Below are 27,348 nucleotides of genomic sequence, written 5' to 3'. Positions count from 1 at the left end.
ATTTTTTGGTTATAATCATCTTCTTATCTACGGAAATGTTTTTTTATCATTTCATGTATTTGTATTTGTAAAAGCTGGAATTAATATCTCTCTGTTAACATTCAATAATTATAGAAGTTTTTGATTGATAAATTACTCGGTTAACAGATAAAAACGCATGTAGAAATCTCGACAATGTTGCTATTATAATACCTATAAATGTGTGAAACATCTATTGCATTCTGGCTTCGATATAGCGACGAGATGAGTGATGATCGATTACGAATTCCTTTGAGAAGGCTGAATCAAGAAAAACCTGTATTATCACGAACGTTCATACATAGAACACGTTAATAATAGATAAGCAGAAGTATAACTATGCAAATGAGTCATTCAGTTATGATAAGTTGGTTTTAACGCGTCTAGCGAGAGGGTAAGATACTCCGCTAAAAGAATCGACGTAAAGCGCTCATTGTCATTGCCATGTTCATCGAACATTTTGCTCGATACGTTCGTTATCATCAGAATCTCAACGGCAATTAATCCATGTTGTTGCGCGGGCATCGAGATGCTGTAATTATTACTATTATCGTCATCTTCTCTATTATTAGCGTTGTTCCACCGTGTTATGTCTACGGAAACATGCTTACCGTGCATAACCGCGTACACACTTACACACGAGTACGCTTACTCTGACGTAGTCAAAAGTCACGAGCCACGGTTCTCGCTTATTAATTGCATGTTCGAGAGGCCGAACGTTCGTCTTTGCGTAATGGATGCTACATGCAAAAGTCTCGACACGGTGGCGACATGCCTTGGATTACCAACGACCACGATAATTAACAGAATCACGCGTACAACACAGCTAATGACGCACACGTTCACCTGTGGGATGCCCCCTGCCACGGAAAACTTGCTCTCAGAAACGGATTTATTTATAAAAACATTAATGCACCGCTGATTCTTATGGAGGAAACGAACCAACTAACGACGTGTCTTCTGTTCCGAGTACGGAAAAAGCGCTCGCGTGCCAACGACGGAACGTTCTTGCAGCTGTGAGGACCTAGCCTTCTCTAGACGACATACCACCGATGTCTGTCCTGAGGATCAACCAGGCGTAGGATGTAAAACCGCGTAACTACCTCTGCCTTTTAGACGTTTGCACGCTCGGCGAAATTTACAATCGTTCGTTAACATGCTGACAAACGGGAGGAGAAGGAAGATTCGGTCTATCTACTTTCTTTCGCGTAATGCAACAGTTACGTAATAAGGAAGGAGTAGGTTCAAACTAACGGAGAAATCAATCTGACGAAACATTGAAATGAAAAAAGCAAAGATTTCATATTTACGTCTAAGAGACTATAAAGAGCAGTATATAAAGAGTGTTAAATATGGGAAATTAACGATAATCTTACGGGTTTCGGATCTGTAGAAGAACCATTTGTTTGTTGGAAAGGAGGAAAATAAAAATGCAGCATCCGTTTGAAGGACGATGTCCAATGATCTGTGGCAGATGGTATCACGGTGCACCTGTGAGTGGCGCGGTTAGAGGAGCCGCGGAACGTGCCGGTGTAGCATCGAGCTTCCAGCGAGCTGATCGTGAGGCGAAGACGAGATCGGTTCGTTTAGATGCCCGGCTCCTACGATGTGAAAAGTGGGGGTAAACCGATGGAAGGTGTTTAGTGGGGATAGTTGGTCGCTCGCGGGGAGTTATGAATGAGTCGTGGAGTCCTGACCCACGAGTGTCACGTGGTGGGAGAGGCGGTAGTGGTGAGCGTGAAGTAAAGGGGAGGGATGCGATCGGAGGCAGGAGGCGGTAGAGCGCGGCGGAGGCGGAGGAGCAAAAGGAAAAGAAGGCCGGGGGAAGAAAGAAGAATAGAAAAGAAGCAAGAAGTAATGAGAGAGGAGTGCGAGAGAGACGAGGAAGGGGGGGAGGGGAGAAGGAGAGAGAAAGAAACGAGAAAGCGAGTGATCAAGGAAGGGCAAGGATTATAGTGGGGGTACTTAGGATTGACCGAAAGCGGGGTGTGGGCCACGTGCTTCGGTGCCTTTATACAATCGTATATAGGCACCGGTCGACCGAGTGGCCACTACCATACACTGATAGTCATACACTCAGGCCGCACGAGATAAAAGAGGAAAAGAACGACGTCGCGTCGGTCGAGGAAGAAGAAGGAAAAGAGGAAAGAGAACGAAAGAGAATACAATAGATAGAGAAGGAACGGACAAGAGAAACGACCTACCGACAAGCAAGGCAGACAGACAGAAGTCCACCTTCCACTTCCATTCCCTTACGCAGGTTCACTCCTACTATAACGACGAACGAACAGCCTGCCTCTGCTCGCTCGCCTGCCTATAGCTGGCTTCTCCTTCTCTGTTTCTATACCTACCTACCTACCTACCTTCTCTGCGCCGTGGTTAACTCGGACAGAGGCGAGAGGTGATACACTCGATACAGTCAGCCAGACGAGGGCGACGAAGACCTCAGTCACCTCCTGACATTCGGTATGGTACGACCTTACCCCACTGGCGTGCAACTAAGAAGGTATCGCCAAAAAGAGGGTTGAGAACGTCCAAGAAGATCTCCAAGACACGAGATCAAACGAAGACAGCCGGTGAAAGGGATAATCACCCACGAACAAGAGGCAACTGGGAAAAACCGAGAATAGGGACGCTAAACGAAAGAAAAGAAAGCATCTCCGCTGTTACCACCGCTACCACACGAACCACCCTTAACGGTGTACCGAGCCGCTGATTCTTTTTCCTTTCCACGCGAACCTCCCCGCCACATTCTTAAGCACCTACCGCTCCCCTCCTCCTACCATCTTCTGAGACAGCTCTCATAACCCCCTTCCCCCCTCGTATAAGAATCAGTGCATCGCGTGTGTCGGGACCAGTGCCAAACGGCTTGTGATTCTGTGCGGACAGTTTTTCAAGTGTGATCACACGTTCCACCCGATAACCCGAACCATCGGCAACTCCTATGATTTAGCCAAGAGCGTGGGCTAAATCAGGGTCCTGTCTTCTAACAACTCGTTATTTGCTTTCTCAACGATACCGCATCGTAGAAAACAGACGCTATCTATTATAATAACAGTGCATTCTCCATGCGACTCGTATCTGTCAACTACGTAAATACACGCTCGATGACAGGGTACCACTGACCCGCGCCTTCACGCAGCCAGTACGGTATACATCGGTGCTGCGACACGCGAGGATAGATACGTCTCGCTTGCTCCTTGGCTGCCACGCGCCACCGCGAGTGCCTGCGTGCGACGAGAGTGATCAAGTGCTATGCGAATATGACAGTTGAGGAGGATACGACGATCGCTTACGATCGACAAATGACAATGGAGGCCATTCTAGTTCGTGACCAAAGGACCACATCGCACAGAGTTCTTGACCATCGTACCTCGTCGAACGGTCTAAACAACACTACTGCGTCCAACAACATGACAATGTCCAGTAAATGGTACAAACCTATTTTGGATAAGAATCCATGTTACGCAGCGGATGTCGCTCCGAGAATAAAAAGAAACGATCAAACAAAGAGACACTTATCGTGTGATTCGTGCCCTGTACCTGCTTTTTACGACGATCGAGGGATACGATCGAGATACAACGCATCCGTCACTGCGACCACGTGGCTGAGTAAGTCCAACTACTTACTACTGAACACGATGATGTTTCGATACCAACGATTGCCAAGAAAATTTGCGCGGTAACTGTTCTTTCTATATGTTTTTCTTTTTTCTTTGCATAATTGGCAACATGATATGTTATATTGGTCTAAAAATTTATCGAAACTAACGTATTTGCCGCGTCAAAATGCAACTTTGAGCGCTAATGTTTTTTACAAGCACGATTCTTTTCTATTTTATTCACGCGCAATGTTTAAGGCGATCTGTTGGGACAGATGGCAATTTTTGGTCATGAATAAGTTTTGTAGAACGATTTGACATTGACGAAAATCCCGACCTACGTTTCATTTCATGGCAGGGAAGCAAAAGAAGAATTTTCACCAGATATTCATAACTAATTCGTCAAGAAATGTCTCACTGCGATACTTCAAATCATTTCTGACAAAATTTGTGGTCACGGTCAAAGGGCGAATATCAAGCAATTAGTCAAGAAATCTTACATTATGCTCTAGATTGGACTATTTTTATTTTTTTATTTTTTTTTTTATATCTTGACCAAATGTTTGTTGTCAAAGTAAAGATTACGTCCTTTTTCCAGCTGCAACGTGTACTCTAAATCTGTACACTTTGAGATATTCTACGTTCGTTTCCACAACTAATTTACATATTTCTTACATTAATAACTCTAACAGCTCGTATAGCGGTCGTCGTCCTTAACAGATAAATCAGTTTACTCATCATACGTGTAATTGATACGATATTTTTAACTTTTCTTTCGCTCTTTAATCAGTTATCTCAAGAATAACACTAGAAACTCTATTCTTTGATATTTATTAAAACAAATCGGTTAATTACTTTATGAAGTGAATCAGCTAATAAATGACTACTAGTGCACTTATGAGCCTAGTATCGACTAAATTTACATATATTTTTTTATCTTTCATCTATTGAATTGCACCTCGTAGACACTAGTCAACGTACAACAAATAACAGTTGGCAAAAAAACATGTATTGTTATATAGGTGTCATTTATTAACGCTCTATGTCTCTGTCCGTTCAATGTGCAATGTACATCAACACACCTGACGCTGACTCACGTAAAATCAATACTTTCTTACGTAATGATCGTTCAGCATCTTTCCCGGGGTCTGAAATCTTCTTCGTTTATTCGACGCTTTTACTTTTATCCATTCAACGCTAACAGGACGCGTTCACCATGATAAAACGAATACAAACGTACCTTGTTCTTACTATTTCCGATATTCTCCAAGCTGACCGTAACACGGAGAAAAGACTGTTGCAGGAGATTCTGTTCGTACAAGGATCACCTGTTGCAGTGTGCTTCGACTCGACGTTAACGACAGTTAATGTGATATCGATACGCGTCACAGAATTCGACTTTTGAGATGCATCATAAAAGTGGGAGATAATACACGCGTTCTGAAACTTCAACGTAGCAGTTACCACGTAAACGTGATCATATAATGTTTTCTTCTTTTCTTGATCCTTTGTCCCTACTGACATTCTCTCTCGCGGTTTGACGTCACTATTGAACAAGTCGATGAACGCATTAGTCATTCTCCTTGTAACGGTCCTTCTTATCGATTCTTCTTTGCTCGTTGTTTCCATCGAAATTCATCTGATTGCATATATTAATTGTATTCTTTTCCATTTACAACTGTTCTCTAACGATGAATTACGTAGAATGGAGCGCGATATAACTAAGCACGATGACAAATTTGATGCGAAATCGGTGAGAAATGTGACATCGATTCGAAGAGCGGCGTACGCGCTCGACACACCCACCTGTTGAACACTCGCGAGTCTACGGAGAGTCCTGACTGATGCCGCGCGCCGGTTCGTAAAATTTTCATGCGTCATGTTACTGCCGTGTTCCGTGCAACAGTTCCCTAAAGCTATACGAAATTGAATAATGCGCCATTCTATACGCAATTCCACTCGTTAACCGGTATATTTTTTGAGCACAGGTATTATTACACGAGAAATGACAAATTTAACGAAGATGACTAAACGGTAAAATCCTTGTCGATAGTATATATATTACGGTAGAACCTCGATTATCGAAAGGCTGATTAATATAGATCATTAGTTAATAGAAAACTTGAGAATTATAAGGAAAACGGGAAAATTAGAACACAAACTGAAAGAAATTGTTACGTTTCCCTTTGGAAGCTTTTATTTCTGTTCATACCAATAATCGAATCGTTTAGAAATCAGCCTGATTAATTCCATAAATCGAGAAATAAAGGAAAGTGTTGCAAAGATTATTTTTCCTTCATTTTGGATTTTTTTTAATCGTGTATTTGCATAATGAAACTATGAGATTTATTCTCAAACTCTCGTAAGAAGTTACATTCGATTATTCGAACAACGTCTATTACGTATAGCAGTTTGGAGAAGCAAGATTTTTCCGTATTTGATAATATTTCTGAAACGAATACCTATCATACCAAGACTAAAGACAGAACGATTTCTTTCTACGTAAAGAGTTCATTTGAAAAAACGTAGAGACATTTTCAATGTACGAGTTACTTCATCTTCGTCGACTAGAAGGTTACGTTCGACTAAAATAAGAGCTGAAGATATTCAGCGTGTATGGAACAAGATTCTATTGATCAGGACCAAGTGATCAGCCCTGATTTCGAAATTTGTTCGGTGTCAAAGTATGTTGAAGTGAGAAATGGCAAACAAGGAACAAGAATAGTCGGAAAAGGGCGTGTAATAAATCGGCGAACGTATAGGTATACTTGGCGCGCATCGCGACCTACCGCAACGCGCTTCGGTCCGGGCACGAACACGATCAGGTTGATAAGGGGGTGGCGGGACGGGCGTAATGGGGTATAATTGTCGCGAGCAATGCGAGGACAGTGCGTCATTACCGCATTTTTCACCATCTTCTTGCCGACCAACAGCAGAGATGCGCTTGCACCGGTGTCCACCGGCTTTGCGCGCCTTACTTTTTTCCACGCAACCGCGGGTTCTCAGGAATTTCGTTGGAACGCCGTCGCCGAGCGTCGTCGTTGAGGTAGGTCCTAGCTGTACCGTCTACATCGTCCAGGCCACACGGGGCGAAAGTACAAAAGATGCGAGCGTCGACCGTTAGATGACCGCCTACCGAATATCCGCGGTAAATCGCGCGATTCGATGAAGAACACTAGACCGGTTCATTCGTCACTCGTCTAGAAGTTCGTTTAAAAGTTTCATTTAACTCATTAAGAAGTAAGTAAAGAAATAATATGTAAAAGTTACGTAAATGCAACGTTATCGAGAAAACGTAAATGAAGTAAATTAGTGTCTCGTTAAATTACGAAAACCGTATTAGGATTATAAACTCAAGTCCGTCATACTAATCGAGCGTACAAAACGAATTTCTATAATTTGAAGTAAAGATTTTGTCATATCGTTATAAGATACTTTGATATTTTCAAAGTTTCATTAAATTGTAGGATCTAGATGAAGGAAGAAATAGCAATAAAGAAGACATCGATCAAATTATTGAAATTCCTTCTTATAATTGCTACATGAATTTAATAACGTAAATTGATTTAAAAAAATTAGAAGGGAAATTATTCCTTATGAAATGTTAACACGCACCAATTTTTGGTTGCCTACATAAGAAATAAATAATATTTATCTCCGAGATAGCCGAGATATGTACATTGTACATACTGAGTTTGTGAACGAAGCATATCGGATGATGCATTCCAGCTGGCAAGGTTGCACGTTACGAGCCACAGGTGGCTCTTTGAGTTTCTTACGGCTTAAGAATGCGATCTTGCTCGAAAGAGCACATATCATCGTAATTCCCTTTCCGGACAAATTTGGCCGGCACGGAGGACATATCGTATGGCAATTAACTTTCAGCGGTGTAAAAACGCGGCGCAATTAAAGAAACTGGAGAAAGTACACGATGCGTATACGAGCGACAAGTAAGGAAATATAATCGTAGACGCTGAGATCATTTACCTCGACGATGGGAACTTCTGTACGGTAAAAATACTTGCCGCATTATTCAACAGACTCTTTTTCCAAAGTATGTACACATTTCTTTGGGCATGTTTTAACTGAAAATTGTAGACTCGACGATATCGTTTCCACGCTGCTGCAAAGATCCTAATTGCGCCGTTTAACCGTCTTAATCGCTGTTCTGCTGACTTGACTGTTTCGAGGCTGTTTTGCCGCTGAAATTCACCGAAACGCGTAAAAACATTCGCGCGTGGCGTTTTCTGCCGTATTGCATTCGTATAACGGCGTAATTCAAAATACGTCGCAATTCAAAATGCATCGTAACGCAGAAAGAAATTGTCTGAAGAACATGCGCGTGTGTTTATCATCGAGTTCGGTGCAACTGCACGTATAAACAAATTCACGTGATTTCCATCGAAACTTGCTGCTGTTTGCGAATACGTGATTTGTGACCTATGTATCTATCTTCCAGGGAATTCCAATCCAATCTGTCCGATTAGAGTTAACACGTGTGTCTTCTAATTTCTTGTCACACGTATCTGTCCATCGAATTATCGAGAATGAGTCCGTCGTTGTTCATGTGAATCGAGGCTTTTAACATCCGAAAGGAGATTCGAGGATTATGTTAGGTATGTAGTAGGAAGAAAGGATATCACCGTTAGACACGGTGCACACGACGACACGGATTTCATGGTTACTTCAGGGCGCAAACTTCCCCGCGGCAAATTACTCTCTCACTAAGACGCGAAACGCACTTAAGAGCCGCTTATTAATATGCGTTAAGTGTCCGAGGTGTCTCCCTGCCCTCCTCCTCGTTCCCTCCTTTTCGCTGTATCCTTCTTTCTCTTTCTTCGTCCGCTTATTTTTCTCCTTGCGACTCGAGAACGCGTCCGTCATGCGCGTTGCATCACGCGTAGCTGCACATTAAAATTAAATTCGTTAGCGCCCGTACGATCGCACAACATACCTACATTTTCTAGTCCTTGATACGACCGTTACACACCGGCCGATAGTTTTTCCAATTCATTCGCGGCTAGTCTTTAGCGTATTCGCGAATATCGCCGCGAATGAAAAGTAATCGCATCGGTGATGCATCGAAATCGTGCTAATTGGCAGGTAACGAGCAAGCGACAAATTGAAACTGCAAATGATAGAACGTCGAGCGAAACGGTTGAACTTGACAAACGACAAAAATCCTCTGCGTTGATATTCTCGGCGATCTATCATAATATTTGATCGGTGTATTTTAATGTATCACGGTTGACCGGACTTTGATACTTCGTTGGCAAATAACGCTGTTTAGACAGATCGGCGGCGTTTATATGCGGATATCGGAACGATTCTAGCGTTACAAATCAAATATAAAGGTATTCGCTTGAAGCGTACATACTCGTCAGCGTCGGGAAAGAAAGACGACGATATTTAAACGAAGGAAGAGAACTCGTACGCGGTAGACTGCGGTGGTTATACATCCTCCGAATGCGTACGCGACTGCTGATGGTTTGTCGTCGTAGCGGTGCACGTGATCCCAGGCCCCTCATCAAGGGTCGTAACTCGTGAAATAATGCGACGACGAATTCGCGTGGATGTAATTCGACGAGCGGTGATCCCGAAACTGCCGGATGATCATAAGACGGCCTCGATCGAAATCTACCATTTAGGCGCTTACTATCGACGAAGACAGCATCGAAGGGTGGGGGGAAGGTAGAAGAAACAAGCCGGAAGCTCCAGGATGATTTCTCTCGAGGGCATCCTCCCCAAGAGTCTCACGTCAAATCGTTGATTACTACCAACCAGTGAGCTGGTTCTTATCTTCTTAATACATGGACAATTCCGTTAATAACGTACCGCGGCAGTTATCCATGAATTGGAAATAAGAGCAATGGAACCGAAATAAGCCACCGATACCAACGAAATTAACCCAACTGCTTTTTCGACGTTTTCATTCTATTCGATTCTGATGTACTTTGTGTCGCCATATATACGAAGACTCTCAACATTTAACTGGCTACTAGGTAATCCTTTAAACCAACTCTAAGACCACAGTTGGACGATTACTTTCTTTACCGATCGAAATATATCGCTGAAAAGCGACCGATAAGATAGTTATTTCATAGAAATCTTATATCGCGTTGATCATGTAATCATTTCGTTGTTCAATTTCACTTTCAGGGTTAGGTAGTCTTTTGGTGACCCTGCTCGTGGTCTCGGTACACAGCGCTCCGACGATGACCCTCGAGGGTAGACGACATAACTCTCCCCCGAAATGGGTGAATCCTTGTGGCCTCGCTGCCGAAGATTTTACCGGTGATTTGGACGTGGTGCAGCTTACAGACTCGCAGCTTCTGCAACAAGTTGTCCTTCAAGCGAAAACAGCACTGATGCACGCGGAACTTTTTCGTGATGATTACGTGAGTACAGATTGCTTGTTCATCTTCTTTCTTTTCTCTTTCATTTAGCACGCGCGCGCGCGCGCGTGTATACTCGTCGTCGTTCCCCTCGGAGAAACATTTTCGAAATGCTTCGAATATTTTTCGGGATATCTTCGGTGCGATCCAACTCGCGCGCGGTATCGCCGATCAGAGACGAAGATTAAGTTCATCAATGGTTCAATAATTACTGACGTGACTTCTGGTGAGGATCGGACGGGGAAAGGGGACATCGAGCGGAAGGCAGTTATGGCAGTACTTCCGGTCGTACGGACGTTGATCGTAGAGTCGCACAGACCTTCGAAAGAGATCTCGGACTTACGAATCGTCTTTTGTAGCCGCTCGAGAATATGCTTTCGAATTTGATATTACGCCGCTTTGTTTTCCTTCATAAATATCTTATACTAGTGAATTTTAGTATTATAAAATGTCTATCATCTGAGGAAAAGCAAATACATTAAACCATATAATACATATACGGAGAAAATGAAAGTGGAGCGTGCCATAGGTGTAAATGAAAACGAAATCTTAGAAATAACTCGAGGATTATTTATTCTCTAATATTCTATAAATTGTTTCATCGTTAACGATCTATTTTCACTCCTTGGAGAATATTATTCTCGAATTTGTTCAAGAATTATATTCTTCTAGCATGATTCTTTGCTATCTTAGTTATTATCTACATTTGCCGATTACGTTTTCCTTATTCTTAATTCATCGACTTGAAAGCAGATAAAAAGTAATTACTAAATATATAAACGATGCTCGTTTGGCAAAGTGGAAAAGCAAACTCTCTCTTATTTTAATCTTGCAACTATCAGATAAACGATTTCGATGAAATATGTAATTCTTTTCGTTGTTCACTTGCTTATATTCTCACTAAATTTTAATCACCGTCGTTATTTTAAAAAATAGCCTGCTCTTGTTACGTAATTAGACGGTGACAGTCGTCGATTCCGCCGTGTATTCGAACATTCGAACATTGGTTTTCTTGCAGGATGGATTGGAAAGTGGTCGGGATAAAATTACCCCGTTTCTCTTATTGCCAGTATTACGCGTAATTTTTATTGCTCGTAATTGCACATTGGAAATACAGAGTTATAATCGCCGGAAATAAAATTGTTCGAACGGGAGAAAAACTGTTCGATTTCAGTCGCATATCCGATATAACGATCATTGTCGCTGTTTGTCACGGTATTGTGTACCGGCAGGTAGCTCTCGGCCATGTTATTTTTTTTTTTTTTTTTTTTTTTTTGCGAATATCATCAAACATGTAAGCGATCTTTGGGGAAAAAAAATAGATTCGTGCGACCGCGCACGGAGATCCTTCGTTTCGAAAGAATCTTCCCAGCCCGATCGTGCCTTATTATCTCTAACCAAGGACAATAAATCACGGACCGGGTTCGGCCTCTCGTTGCTCAAGGTTTCTCTTCTGAAACGATCCGAAAGAAGAGACGTGGAAACCGCAGGATCGAAGGTACGGTTACACACGCGAAACTTTACTCTCGTTTTTTAGGATAGATTAAGCTCGTCCCCCTAGTTATACACCGTGCACACGTGTCGACACGATTCCGGGTCTCTATAACTACGCGTCCTTACGCGCCCGCCAAATTCTTAGACTCACCTGACTCATCCTTGACCATTCTACATGCGCTTCCTGTTTCTTCATATCATACACTGAGCGACTGTGGCGTGAATTAAAATATCGATTACACCGCGTACTCAAAATATTACTTCTAATAGATACTTAGCGAGATTGTTAGTGCGTCGAGCGAAATGATAATCACTGGTAAGTCACTGGCAGCAAAACTATAAATCTATAATGGAATGCGAGTTTTATAACACAGTTGGAGGAGCATTCAACGCGCGATTGGTACCGAATGTCCATTACTAAACGACGAAAGGTCCGATTCCTATGCTTATGCCGCTAATATTTGCCTACACGAGGCGAGTGTACGACCGCGAGAATTAGCATTCATCGCGTGCGACCATAAAGGGTATTTGTGTGTCTCTTCGTACGTATAGGGCTCGTTCCGCCCTGTGGTTCCACCAAAGTCACCGTTACATCATCGTTCCGCGATACTCGATACCGATGTTTTCTAAGTCAGCGCATAATCCGATATCGTTTGGTTCGCTAACGATCTTTCTCTTTCTCCTTCTTCTCCTCCTTCCCCTCCTTCGTTCTCTGTCTTATTCTGGCCCTTCTTGGGAAAACGAACGGCTTTGAACAGCAGGTTGTGCCATTTAGGAAGAAACGTGTTCTACCAAGACAGAATTATCTTCGTTCTCCTCGACATTTATCCAACTTTCTCAGAGCCAATCGAAGCTTCGGCAGGGGGCCTCTAAGGACGCTCGTGCTGATACCGATTCTAGGCGACGTACTGTCTGGTGGTCCAGTGACGTCACCGTCCACCTCGTTATCGTTTAGACGTCGACAGACACTCTGTAGAGCGTAGGAAAAAGGTAGATTAGCAAGGGATACCGAGAAGCAAGGAAGTTCGTGAGACTGATCGCTCTCGCATGCACACGTGGTGTGTTTTGCGATACAGTTTCGATCCGCGAAACCTTTGTGCGCGAACCTTGCTACATATTTATATCAGATATTTTAATCGATATAAGTGACTTTCGTTAAAATTTATCACGCTTAAAAATATTAGAAATAGTCGCGTATTAGGTTTAGGTGAACCGCTGGCTATTAAGTAGTATAGGAGATTTCTTGGTATTCGATTGCACGCTTCCAAATGTTTGTATTTTTAATTATTTCATCACAAGTCGTTTTAATTATTATTATATTATTTTACCACAAGTAATTTTATCATAATTATTTCGATTTTTATCGCATCGAATATCTATTAATGGAAAAAATGAACAAGCGAAAAACCATACTTTCGGGTAAACATAGATTTGTGTGACACGTCCTTGTAAGACGTTCGTGAGCAAGTATGGGTGATTACATATCCGATATTCTGTTCTTCGTAGATAGGAAGTCCGACGTCTACGAGTCGCGTATATGCGCGTCGGTACGTGAAGGAATCGGATAAAATATCGGAAGCGGAGGATTCCAATAAATCAGAATCGGAAGCTGCCCCTCCCCGCCAAGGATGGGGCATCTATACACCACACCGGCACTCTGCCTGCATACTAAAGCGCAGACCGGATATACAACCCGCCAGTGCATTTACTCACCTCGATACATTCAGTACGCACTACGACACGTATTTTCTGCTACTCGGTTGGCTGGATGTCGATCCGTACGGTTTCATTTAATGCTGACATATTTTTCAAATATGTAGGTAGAGAATCGTTTTACCTACAAAATATTACTACGAGTATCATACTTTGAGTGTTTTTTTATTATCTTTGCACGTTCATATGTGCCATAAATGCATAAAGGTCCGTAGCCTAATAATTATCGATTCGAACGTAGCCAATACGAACTCCGCCACGTTCTTTCAGTCGTTTTCGACTCAATTATAATTTTACCTAAGGTTAAAAAATATCTTCAGTTTGAACAAAATACGAAACAAGTCTTAGTGATATGCGCAATTTCAAATTAAACGTTCTCCTGAAATGTTAAAGATACTTTTCGTTTGAGCAAGATTGGAATATCAAAATTTGCGAGAATCGTAGGAAGAATGAAAAAACTAGACTCAGAACTTCCAAGAGAATTTATTCGATTCACCAGATCGTCTTACGAGACCTTTTCCCAGAAAACTTCTAAAAATTCGTAGATCTAGAAATATTCTGAAGCGAAAGTAGAATTAATCGAGCGGGAAAGTTTGAAATTGAAAAGATTTTCATTCGCGTGAAGCATTCCCTTTGTGTCTCGTGGAGTCGCGAGCACAGAGCGAGCCATTCGATCGGTTCGAGGCCGTCGCACCGAAATTTTATAACTTCTAATAAGCGGTGGAGCGGTGAAGCCGCGCTAGAAGAAAGACTGAGAGGCTAATTGATTTTGACGGGTCCTCGGGAGTACCACAGAGACCATACCTACTCTCGCCAGCCTACTTCCTGTCAGTTTTCAGCCCGGTTTTACGATTATTCGTGCCTCGGTGTGGCCGAGGAGACTTTTACGAGGCACAAAAGACCCGCGTCTCAGATTTGCTCGCCGCCAGTGGTTGTTAGCGACAATTCCTTTCATTCTTCGTCGTTTCTTCTCCCTTTCCTATTCGTTCGCTCGCTAAAACCATTTCGTGACCGCCTTCCAACAAGCAACAATACGAGAAACCCACGCATTTCACCTGACCTGCGGATATTCGCGATCCGTTCGGTTTCGAAATCGATAAAACACCACCTTTTTTTATAACTTCTTTAGTTCCTGTGGCTTGCAGCTGTATATACTGTTGACTATAAGTATTTCGACACAGTTGAATTATCGCAAATTTATAAAATATCGAACGAAACTCTTTAGTCCAATTTTGACCTCTGATCTTATCTCAAATAATCATATGCAGTTAGTAGATATTAATAATAAAAATAATAGTTAACATCAATTAGTATAGAGAAAGGATTAATAATTGAAAATGGCTGTTTGCTGTTCAGACCTTAAAGCGATTGAAATACGTATCACTAGCGACAATCTGAAAAGTTTCTATAAATTTCATGAAGCGTCAACTATTCGTTGCAGATAATTATGGGATTAGATCGATACAGGTATATGTCTCGATTTTTGGTTCAAATTTGCCAGAGCGTTTGATTCTCAATTAAGTAGAGACACTTTGTTCGATCACAATCATGAAAATATAATAAAAATGAGAGATTCGTGTTTAACTAACGAGCATCGGTAGAAATAAGCCATAAAACGTGCCGATGGAATTCCAGTAGATCATTTGAACACTTCAATTCGGGATGAAGCGGAAAGATCAATTCAGAAACGAACTTGTAAGAATACGTTTTAACGTGTATTTATTATACCGTTCGTTATACGCGGGAACCGTTCGCGTAAAATAATCATAAAATTATTTAATTACCCATTTCGGTGCCTGTTCATGAAGCCCCTCCGCGTATTGATGGGTTCCCTGGACAGTCAATGTTATACACGCTTGGTGATAATAATAGTTCGTGACGCAATCAATGACCGTTCGGTTTTAATCATCGTGTTTAATGTTTCCAATACAAAGTCTCTATTTTGAAAGGTATCTGTGTCCTCTCGAAGGGTTTCGTAATGATTTGGGCGTGGAAAAGGATCGATTACCGATCGAAGAGAACGACTAACTTTAAATACAACAGGCTCACACTGTTGTGTGAGCATTCGACTCACCGAGTGGTTCGTTTCATCTTTCGATTTTCTGCCGTTTTCTATTCCTGTTTTTGTCTTTCCGCGATACACTTCAAATTTAAATCTTAGGTACAGTGGCTCGCGAACATCTATGAATGTATTAGGTATATGTGTTACATACGAAACATTTTGAAATTTCATTAGCGTGTTACAGCGTTAATAAAATTTCAAAATATTCTACACAACACGTATACATAATGTTAACATTTCTGTGGTCATTGGTCAAATACTGTCATGAACTACTGTACGTTTCAAGATATTTGGAGGGTCACAATCGTAGTGGTGTAAGTCAGTGCTCTGCTACTTTTCATCAAGTAGAGTTCTGCGTTCGTTATTCTAAAAGTTCAGTATAGTTTCTCGAGTCACGAGAAAGAACGAAATTACAACTTAATTGTTTTTAAGTTTAATTTTAATAGTCGAAGTATTTACGCGAGGAAATTTAAATTCCCAAAATGTTGACTTATACTACTAGGATTTTCAGCCCGACATTTCATTCAATCCATATATGTTTCAAACTCTGCAAGTTACGAAAATAGAAATGCATTTCGACTTACTTCTTACTTCTTATTGGCTGATTAATCTCCGATTTACTAACTGTTGGTTCGTTTTATTAATAAAAAATTTATCGAAATTATTCCTGGCAGCCTCATAGTTCTCAGGTTGCCGCATAGTTCTCTAGTTGTTTGCTTGTCAAAGTATTATCGCAGTCTGCAGCTCGTGAGAGTAGTATCGCATGATGATTATTTCCATTCCTGGGCCAGATAAGAGCCTGGATAACTACGTTATCTTTGTGCGGGCCAGCTGGTCCGAGATGCGAGGTCGAAGACACATTCGATGATACAATAAGTGCTTATTTCAGCTTGAGACAGATCGATTTTTTTAAATCTATTTAAAATAGTAGTTTCAACGTGAAAGCATTTATAGTGTAATCACTAAGCGATTCAATCGACGGGTTTGATTATTTATCGTGATACAATGGCATACCAAAGTCAAAACTCTCAATGAAGCCATTACGAGATTACCGTATTTACAATTTATGTTTCAAGATTATAGAAATAAAATACGAAGGCAACGAATGAAAATTCCTGTCATTTACAGAAGAGAAATATTAACATTCAATACCAGCATATAATTAATGAAATATCTCTACATAGATTAGAAGGATTTTTCAAATCTGCCTCCGCGTAGCGTCTCGTCTTGCAAAATTCGAGTGAATCGATACAAACATTGATATCCAGTTGCCTATATGAACGTCAATGTTGTTACATCGATCAAAATATCAGGTTACTTTTCTATCGCAGTTTCGACTTCCTTTGGCTAAAGTCAACTTCCTTGCACAATCTCGGCTGGGTCATCGAACGAGTCCTACAATCCTTGGCCATTGAATTAGGATCACACCTGCACATATTTCACCTTCCTGATTACAATACCGATTACTAATAATTAGACACGATAACAGAGTATATTCATCTGCTACGAATTTTCTCAACAATTTAATATAATATGTATATATATAATACCCGAGTGATTAGCAAATGTTATTATTAACCACTCGTTCACGTAAGAAATGAACAACTAAAAAATGTTAAAAGTTCGGAGCGATTTTAATTCCGAGTAATTGACCTGTATCCGTACTGTACCATGAAACGAGAATTTTCGCGCGAAATGAGGCGTTTGGACGCGTGCCGGTGCGACCTTGTGATCGCGTTAGATCCTTTTATATTGGGTATGCGGCGCTTAAAGTTTCGCGGAACGTAGGCTGTAATGGAGCATCCCGAAGTCGTGACACGATACGCGCGAGGGCTTCTCCCTTCCTTTCAGCTCGTTACTCGACTCTGTAAGTACATACTCGTTCGCATGGTTCGTGATTCATAACGTTCAGACCGATGGAACCTGTACTTGGGTAACGCAATTAGCGGGACTAGCCTGGCGCCTGAGCTTCCAAGTAATTTCTTGGTAACGATCTAGCTTTTACACAAGCTGAGCCACCTTGGTATTCCCAAAAAGTGAACGACGTAGCTCGAGGCGGGCGCGTGCACCGTTCGCATGGGGACTCGCGATGCGCTTACTCATCCGTCAGCATGGCTTGTCCACGTTCCCATCGTACCAGGAACGAGGGATATCGAGAGAGGTTGTGCTCGTGAACGAGGCGCTGCTCCCTGTTTAATCGGTGACTAAACTCGCTAACCTGTTATTGAACCATACTGCTCCCATAATGAAGGTGCAGTGCGAAAATTTTGCATATATATGAACCAGTTTGGATACGACGCGATCGCGTTAACTTTCACAATAAAGACATTTGGTGTTTCATGGCCGATCATTGGTACCTTTGACGCACGAATATAGGGTATTTGCACGTCGCATAACAGTTAACGCGAAGAAAAATGTACGTTCTTCGTTAAGAACTTTGTTGCTCTGTGTACGATCTTTCATCGTCGATGCTGCTGCATACTCCGCTCTTTTTGTGTGTTTTCCTTTTTCCTAATCGATAAATTATCGACTTTGAATATAAACGAGTAATAAAGTCTATGCAAGTTAAGTTTGATGTCATTCGTCACGTGTTGTTTCATAAGGAAAACAGATAATGTTCAGCTAATATGCGTAATTTTTTTTTGAAAGGTACAAAAAGGCATCAAAACAACGCAGCTGAGGTAGTTACGATCTAGTAAATCTAATACGACGACTTTGTAAGTAGAATGAATACTGTCGGACACGATTTATTATGGAAGAGTAGATTCGGACATTTTTTAAGCTTTTTTTTTTTTTACTTTTTATACGTTTTCAACCGGGGGAAAGACGACGGGTGAAATTTAATTATTAGTTATTATATGGGTTGTGGTTGAAGATTCTGGAGAGAATTTGATTTATTTTTATATAACGAATCACCTGCTCTCAGATTGTACGATATTTTCAACCACACCTCGATATATAATGTCTTTTTATAATTTGAACATTATTTTAAAATATGTCATTTTTCTAGACAAGCATCATTTTAATCACACGTGCAATTTTTTTTCGTGATTTTACAGGCTAGAGAAACGTTCAACATCGAATTCGCCGATCTACACTCGTCGTTTAGAAACAGTCATTACGATTGGCTTCCCGGGAAACAGCAAATTCCCAAGCAACTAGGAGAACAGCTGGAGCAAGAATTTCTAGACAAATTAGAAGTATGTATAGATAGCAGTTTCTTCTTTTTTCTTCCTTGTTTACTTCTTTTTTTCTTCATTAACAGAATGTGAGTAGCAGAAATAAAGACAGTAATTAACGAAACGTTTAATTTCGAATGACTTGTTATTTAATATTCAATTAATCAAGTCATCATGCACTAAAGATCTAGTACTTGATTTACATTTATCGTCTTTATGAAATTGGTTCTGCTAATGCATTCTATGCTAATATAATCTCCTAGCTTTATACATTATTTTTCATTTACATGTGTTAAGTAGAAAAATTACATATTTTAATAATCATATCTGATATAGTTGTGTAACTATCAAGTATTATTAGACATTATGGAATTTTGTCATAGATTGAGTAGCAAAACTGACGTAATTAAGTATAGAATTTAAACAAATTTTCGTGAAAGCATTGAGAGTAAAAGTGGACTAAACCACATTTTTCTCTGAATATGAGCTTACAGTAACGATTTATTCCAATAAACTGCATTAATTATATACAGTAGAGGAATTAATTTTTTTCCAAATAAATTCTAGATAATATAACGAAGTCTCTGACTTCGAACAAAGAACATACTTTTATGTTCACCTTTAATAGCTAGTTACAAAGTTCGTTGAATATTAAGACCAGTCCATTTTTGCTGTTCTCTTGAATCAATTCAATTGCAAATTATTTTTCAGAGATGCACTTAAATTAAAAAATGATTTCTTGTTTTCACAGCTTGATACGGCCTTGATCGATACGTATGAATACATGCAAAAGTTTGCAGTGGGTCTAGAACAGGTAGTTTGGGATCAAGAAGATCTAAATCTTCAGTTTAGCAAGCAATTTAAGGCCACCGAAACTGCACTGCGAACGGTGAGTGTACATTTACGTTGAAACACTTTGTCTTGGAGAACACTAGTCTAAATTATGATATCTTATTTCCCGTTCCCTTTATTTTTTCCGATAAAAAAAACAAGTTACTGAACAGCTTTCACAATGGTACCATCTCACTGAATGCTATTAGCCTGAATCACGTTACCTTCTATTGTCGCAAACGCGATAAAAAAGATACTTCGCTTTTACGAGTTTGACGCAAAACTTACGCGACTAAACACTCGAACCTCATGAAAAAGTTTATAGCTTTATCGTCCGTTCGACCAATCTGGATCGCTGCTCTGTCCAGTCAACTTCCACTCGATTTCTCTGATTTCTTATTATCGGTTCTTTTTCCAGCCATTTAACATTGAGAGAACAAAGCATTATATACTTGGAATATTTTTTGATACATTTGTTACATTATACAACATAGATTATGAATTATTATGTATCCATACTAATGATCAATATTACACACTACGATTCTTTAAACACCTGTTCAATCCTTTATTAGTCTGATACGAGTCAAATCGCCGCCATGTAAAATATATATTTTTTCCGCGCGCGTTTTATTTTTCCTGCCAAAATTACCGCACCTCTCGTTGACTGTCTCTGTTACTCTTACAACGCAAGACCATTTGTTAGCCAAGCTTTTTACCAGTAATTAATTTATTACTCACTTATCAGAGATCTAAGCTATATCGCTTTAACATTACTTGCATTCCATATTTCAATGTTTTCATGCTCGTTCGAATCGAAACATCAATTCCACTGAATTTATATGGAATACGTCCACTAGATTGGTAAACATCTATCTATTCATTTACAAATCTAAGGAGATGTTCAGTTAATAGTCTGCGAATATTTGTCTCGCTTACGGAAAGTTTAAATATACAGAAATATATAGAATGTATGCACTACACAAAAATGTACGAAATATTTAAAGTATTGGTAAAGTATTCTCTGATTGTTCTTACAGAAGCGCAAATCATTTTCGGCATCCGCGGTCCAATTAACATTTGTCTCCTACATAAAAAGCACTTCGACGTTCATCAGAACGAACCATAACATTAGGAAATATACATTTGCAGGTGCTTTGCGAGCTGCAAGTGGCATTGGTGGAGCGGCAGCTATCTCCACGGCCAGACGTGTCACGCGACATCATGAAGTCGGATATTCGTGGCTTGGCATCTTCAGAGACGTTCCGCAGGTTACGCGACTGGGTAATCTTTCGGGACTACATGAACGGGCTGGAATACGTGGTGCAAGTGTTCGAGCACTTACTCCGCGGTCTGCAGTCCTGAGGATGGCAAGGCGGAAGCCGAAGAAGGGCTACCAGGCGACGACTCGCCCATCTCAGGAAACCGGAACAGTTCAACCTGGATGGCCAACTCTCGTCATGAGGTTGGAGAAGAAAGTGGGTAACGGGGGAAGAACCTAGGCATGCTCTGCCAAGCAAGCCCAGGGGCTACCTACCCTTCTCGGTTCCAGTGAGATGTGTCTCCATGGCGACGATCGGCCTATCCGTCGGCCACAGATCAGCTAATGATGCTGCATCACAGTGAAACCAACAGATATACCGTATCGTCGGAACGCGAAAGTGTGCGTGTGTATCTATATCAAGTTGACTAGCATGATTTTGAGACAGAGAATCGACGAAAATCGTTCACGAATCTCGTCAATAACATACACCGCCCCGTCGTTGATGCTCACCGAGATTCCACAGTGAGACAACCAAGGAGATAGTGTGAACAACAAGAAACAGAGAGTCGTACGATGAGCAGCCCATTGGCTTTCGCCGCCGTAGTTCACGAACATGTGTGAATATTACTCGATTTCGTACGCGCTTACACCTAGTACGCGTCATATATATCACGCGTGAAAATCCATGTCCAAAGTATAATTATTACATAGAAGAGGATCGCTGAAGATGACAGACACCAGTCCCGTGCAACATCTTACCGTTCCTTGAGATTTCCATCATCGAGCAAAGCGTTGTACTCTTAAGTTTCTTCTGATTTATCAGTTCTTTCACGTTTGGTATCGCTGCTTTGACATTGTGCTTTTAAATTACTCGTGTGCATCGATCGATTTTTAGAAAATCACTCATAACGTTTAGCATTTTATCGGCTTAATGATCCATTCTAATATTTTATACCGTTAGACGTAAATTTCTTTCTCTTTATTTGATAGAACGGTATCTAATTTTACTAGGTAATTTTACTCACATTTTGCTCTATGGTATCTCGCATTTAATCGGCGTGGATTTAAAATATAAAGGTTTATACAATCGAGCGAACTTATTCTCCTTGAGCACTAATCATCGATGATCATTCTGTCCATTTGGACAATGTATCAATGTGTTTTATCTTTCGAATAATCCTCCTTTAAAAAGGGAGTTGCTTCGAAAGTTTCAAAGCAGCGGCACCAACAAATATTTCACTGTCATTTTCATTCAGGGATTCATTGAGGAAAAAGACACGAACATGACGTGAAAGAAGTTGAGCCGACAGGGAGAGAGGAAAGGATTCAGAGGGAATCCGTCTAAACGAGCTTGTGCACCGCAACGGTATTATAACATAAGTATACAAGAAAATACAGTATTCGCGCTTTAATTTAGACTATGCGTGTCGTGCGAGAAGGAAGTAAGAGAAATTTCTGCGTATGTGCTATGCCGCGTGATATCACGCGCGAACCCTGAAGAAAGGTACAGCACGGCGTCGATTGAATCATCGACGACGAAAGAAAACAAATCTCTCGACGAGCCATCCGCGCCCACTCTTAATCCTATATAATAATTTATTGACTAACTGTAATATTATTATATTCGTATTTATTCAGATTATTTATTTTATTTTTGTAAAGATTTTACATGTCTGATTAACTGTATTTAAAGTGTCTAGTTGAGCTTAAAATTACCTAGAGTATAGGAAAGATACAGAAGGATATATATTATTATTATTAATTATTATTATTAATATTATTAGTAGAATTTTAATAGTATCATTAGGGGAAGAAGGAAACGCATCGACGCGGCCGACGCCATTTTACGTTACGCGCCGCGCTGCTGCTGCAACTCCCTTCGCTCGACGTACCTTTCAACGGTATGAACATTTAAAATTTCATAACGATACATACGATCCGCAACGTCCGTTCCTCCCGCTCTTTTTATCCGTTGTGATGATTTATTTTCAACGACTGATATTAAATCAATTTTATCCGGCATTGATTCAATGGGTGAGCTTTTACGACAAAATTTCTTTTCCTTCTTTATTCTTTTTTCCTTATTTCTCTTTTCTTTACTTTTTTTTTTTGTTTTTTATATATATATACATACATATATATATAGTGCCTGACACTTCCGTTTTTGATCTAGCGATATCCGAGACTGTTGTAGGTTGAACAAAACGTAATCTTCGATGACTCGAAAGTATTATAATTTTATCATTAATTCAACTGCATTTTATCTTCTGTACTAGGATTTTAATCTCTCGTAAAATTTGTTTATTTTTACTATCATCGATTTTTATTGAAACTTTACTCTTTCACTTTCTCTTTTTATTCCATACACTTTCCTGTCTAGAAGAAAGCGTCGCGTAAGGTATCACTTCGACATTTGCTCGAAGACGGTCGACTTCACAGACTTTTCGTACTTACAATTCGAAGCTTGGATACGGGTAAGCGCGCTCCGTTCCGCAAAAGAAAGGACCGCTTACATTTATTTTTAATTTTCATGTCATTGGCGGCCTATAAGCTTACCATAGATAGTTAGTATAAAGCGTGCAGAAAGTTCACGACTGGTCGCACTGTTCGTGTGATTTTGTAAAGTGTACGCGGATGCACGTTATACGAGACGCGCCTTCAATCCGATATCATCGTATCTGTGATATGCATCATCGAACGTCGCTCACACGACTAATTATTATCATCGTCGAATTGTACTAACTGATTTTTCCGAGTTCTGATTTCGTCGAAGGGGAGGAAAAGGAAGAAAGATAAAAGAGAATGTATCAAAAGAAGGCGCTTATGCGTGCTGATATAAAACAACATGAGAGAGGGAGAGAAAGGCCGATGTGTGTGGTAATATCGATCTCACGAATCGATCTCGAATGCGCATTTCATTTTATCACTGCTATTTTATATATTTTTTATTTAGTAGATCGTCACTTATTCTTTGACGATATCGATAATTTTTTTTTAGCTTCTTTTTCATTTTCTTCTTTTTTTTTTCTCTCTCTCTTTTACATAAGGAAGACTGCCATTTTAGTTAGAATCGTTCCAATCACCGTAGGATACGAATCTATTTAAAAATCGGACACGTTTGACATTCGAGAAGAAAAGAGGTCGCAGATTTGTAAACGCTAGGAAGGACTTCGGCAATTGCACGTATTGATCAGAAAGCAGCAGCGCAGCCTGTTCGAGCGTCGATTAGAAAAATAATCCTACCGATTGCCGATATGGATTCTGTCTTTTTATTTCTCTTTGAATTCGAATTCGATCAATCTTTTATTCGAATTTATTTTCGCGTCGAATCACCGCGCGCACGCTATTTCTTTGGCAAATTTTTTCCGTCTTTTGTCATTAGACGCGGTGCATTTGTGTAAAGATACGTGGAACGTGTCTGTTAAAAAAATGAAGGAAAAAGGAAGCTCATTTTTCCTATGGGATTGAATTGGATGAAATGAAATCGTTGATTCAAACGATTGAAAGAGTATCAGAGTAGGTTTCAGTGATGCGTTTCACGGGCACATTCTACGTCATCGATACGGGCGATATAAAATTTTGCGTAAAATAATTATCGATCGCTTGGTATATGTTGTACATAAACAGATTTGATGATATAGAAACTGCAAAGTATAATTATATATGTGAATATGTAATATGTACACGAGCCCCTACCCTAGAACGTCCGCTCTGTTGTATCATATTAAACCAAAGACAGTTCAACATGGTATATCTTGCGTTTCATTTCACTTTGGCGATACTTTCCAATCCTGTTGCGTATTTTCCTTCGTTTGAGAGATAAATTAGAAAGTATAATAAGATGTTTTATTTTTTAAGTGTTCAGTGTATCCAAATATCGAATATTTTATTATAATGCATGGTAATTTATTGGCGCGAACTCCAGTATTCTTGACAGTATTCTTATTATATTTATCAGGTGGAAAATAAAAGTTTTAATTTATATTTTAATTGATTATTTTTAATATTTATCGAACAAGAAAGAAACACGAAATCAATTAAATTGCTATTAAACAATATAAAAGTACAGTTATTGACAATTAGCGGTTTTCGATAAAACATCAACTCTCTCGTTCCAAATTTTCTTTTATTCTCTGTACATGTCCAGAATTACACGTTCGTAATTGAATAATGAGAATCTTTGTTATTCGAACGTTCTATTATTCGGACGTTATATATTTTATTAAAATATTATACCTAATAATATACAATAATTGTGTAATAAATATACAATGTTTATCTTTTTCTATAAAGCGATATTTCTTCACAATGATTCGGTGTAATCGATATAGAAATAACACAGATGTATTGTCAGGACGTTATTACACGAAATACAAAAATACAATGATTGCGATGCATTCCATAAAACTTTTATTCAATGACCGAGCGCGTCCATTGGACAAAGTTACTTTCCGAAATATTTTGAATAACAATCAAAGAATAAATGAAACCAGTGATAGCAGTAATGAAGAGGTATCACTTCGTTCCGTGGTATTTACAGCACCGGAAAAAGGCTTCTTAAAAGGTTGGAGGCTTAAAAGGAATGTGACATAAAAGAACTAAGGACACAGGTGAAAAGAATGATAAGTCACATTTCGTCGTCAACCAGTTCCACGTTAAAGCTAGATACCTTTTCGTTTCACTTTGAAACTTCCTGAATATTTAAAAAAATATAAATGACATTGTTTAATTACGTCAAACTAGCATCAACGACAAAATAACGTTATTCGTTTCTTACAAAAGATCGTAAACCTATCACCCATTTCACCTTTGAATCTAATCAGGTTTTTTCCTTCCTCGACTATTTCATATCGAAGTACTTCTTTTTTATTCAAATGACACAAAATCCAGAATTAACAAAAATAGAGTTTTAGATTCTAAACTTCCACGACGATTAAACGAAGGAAGTCGGTACGTTTCGCTTTGTTCCAACGTTCCGTGAACATTTCGATTCCCTTCTTCAGGAAAGATCCGAGACAAGATTGAAAGCTGAAGAATCACACGTGGTACGTGATCCAATCGTCGTGAAAACTCACGTTCTGAAACTACAAATATGAAAAATGAAATTATTATATTTCTGGCGTGGCTTCGTGTAACACGTTCTTCGGTTTCGATTTTCTTGTCATAGCGGTGCGTATCGATCGTCGCTCGATCCCGTTGCTGAATTTGCTAGTCGAGCAAGAACGACTGGTCGTTTCCCATGATCAATGGCCGAGTCGTTGTGCGTTCGGTGCTGTCTACGTCTTCGATGTTTGAGAGGAAACGCGTAAGTACATGATCATCGTCCCGGGCACGGCTCTGTCCCAAGCCGCCGTGTTTACCCATGCTGTTAGCTCGTTGTCATCGCTCTCCCAACTTACCTTCTCATAAGGATTTCCACTTCACTCGTGCTGACCGTCTGTTTGACGATCCCTGCCCGCCTTCCCTTCTATGTCCTCGCCCAGGTGGTTTCCCGAGCGCCGCCAAGGTGTCAATGTTTTGCCTAGCCATTAAGATCGTTAGTCCTCCTTCCTGTATCGTTGCGTATATTTGGTTGGAGAACGATCCTGACGATCGAATTTTATCATAATCACGCTTCGAGCAAACTAGCTTGTTCAGCATTAGTCGAATACGAACTTTGGAAGTAATTATCAAATATTTGGTAGCTGGGATTATGGTAATTGTAGAATTTCGTGACTTGTACCAATTTTCATTATTTCACTGCAATCTTTTTTAAAAGGCTTTACGTCTATCATCTCTGTTAAGCGTAAAAGAAAGAGAAAAAGCATTGTTTTATCAAGAAAGTGTTTACAGCGTTTTCTTCTTTCGTCGAAGTAAATGAAACTATGTTATTTTCTCAATTCGCTCGGTGTTTTAAATTTAACGAAGAAGTTAGATGGAGTTGGATTCCGGTAAATAACTATTTCCATCGTTTAGAGAATTGTTAGCCCAGATCTAACTCAAGCTTTTTAAGAGATTTCCAACGTTGTATCGTTTAAACTGAAAAGACGCGGAAAGTAAAAGGAATAAGAGAAATTACAGTATTGAACTCATCTCGACCGCAGACGATTACTAATAATCTTTTCGCTCTTTTATTCCCGACACGTTTAATAATAAGAAGACGTATACCGAAAACAGGCGCGAAAATGTGAAAAGAAGAGTAAAGTAGAAAAGTGAAATCGCGCGGTGATTCAGAGGAGCCGAGCGTGTTTTGAAATATTGTCAGAGAAGATATAAATATTCATACGGCCCGTTACAAAGAGATGATCGGAAAGCAGACAAGTATTTAAAGGTGGTTAACAAGGCGGCAGCGAACAGTGGAATCCGAATGGTCCGGCGCATACATACCGGTGGACCCAATGGCAGAGGGCCGAAAAGGATGATTCGCCGGTGTCTTCGCTGATGATGCAGGTAGGGATCGACGATCGGATCTCATGCGGCGAGGTATGAATGAGTCGTGAGAAGAGGCCAAAAAAATCGGTCGGTACCATGAATGGCTGGGAAAACTGCGACGTTCCCGCGGAGAATCCTACTCTCTCTCTCTCGCTCTCTTTCTTCATCTTCCATTTCCTTGCGGCTGTTCTTTTTTCGTTTTGCCCGATCCTCGATGACGGCGAAGTGCCGACGATCCTTTTGCACTTCGTTTCTGAAGCGAGTCCTGGGAGCGGACCGGAATCGTCTAGCCTCCGTTGCCGCGGGCAAATACTTCGGCTCCTTTCAGCTCGAAAAAAATAGGAGGCCTCGTTGTAATTAGGACAGTGCGCCCGCATGG

General features: G+C 40.2%; 1 protein-coding gene across 1 annotated transcript; it reads left to right on the top strand.

Moving 5' to 3' along the window:
- The first annotated feature begins 171 nt into the window (after positions 1-171).
- Positions 172-24,548, top strand: LOC139987911 (uncharacterized). The gene is made up of 5 exons (XM_072004728.1): positions 172-3,630; positions 9,780-10,018; positions 18,344-18,484; positions 19,215-19,352; positions 20,447-24,548. The coding sequence occupies exons 1-5, from the start codon at positions 3,282-3,284 to the stop codon at positions 20,657-20,659; spliced, it is 1,080 nt and encodes a 359-aa protein (XP_071860829.1). The 5' UTR covers positions 172-3,281; the 3' UTR covers positions 20,660-24,548.
- Positions 24,549-27,348: the final 2,800 nt, after the last annotated feature.

This window comes from Bombus fervidus, chromosome 6, assembly GCF_041682495.2.
Source record: "Bombus fervidus isolate BK054 chromosome 6, iyBomFerv1, whole genome shotgun sequence".
NCBI lineage: Eukaryota > Metazoa > Arthropoda > Insecta > Hymenoptera > Apidae > Bombus > Bombus fervidus.
Note: the sequence above shows the minus strand (reverse complement) of the source record. Positions and strands in the feature narration are given on the sequence as shown.

What these genes read in the sequence shown, in the direction of transcription:
- LOC139987911 (XM_072004728.1), top strand. Translation starts at nt 3,282, where the DNA reads ATGACAGTTGAGGAGGATACGACGATCGCTTACGATCGACAAATGACA. An exon ending in CACTGCGACCACGTGGCTGA is followed by an intron (nt 3,631 to 9,779) that starts GTAAGTCCAACT and finishes TTTCACTTTCAG; the next exon opens with GGTTAGGTAGTCTTTTGGTG. An exon ending in CCGAAACTGCACTGCGAACG is followed by an intron (nt 19,353 to 20,446) that starts GTGAGTGTACAT and finishes ATACATTTGCAG; the next exon opens with GTGCTTTGCGAGCTGCAAGT.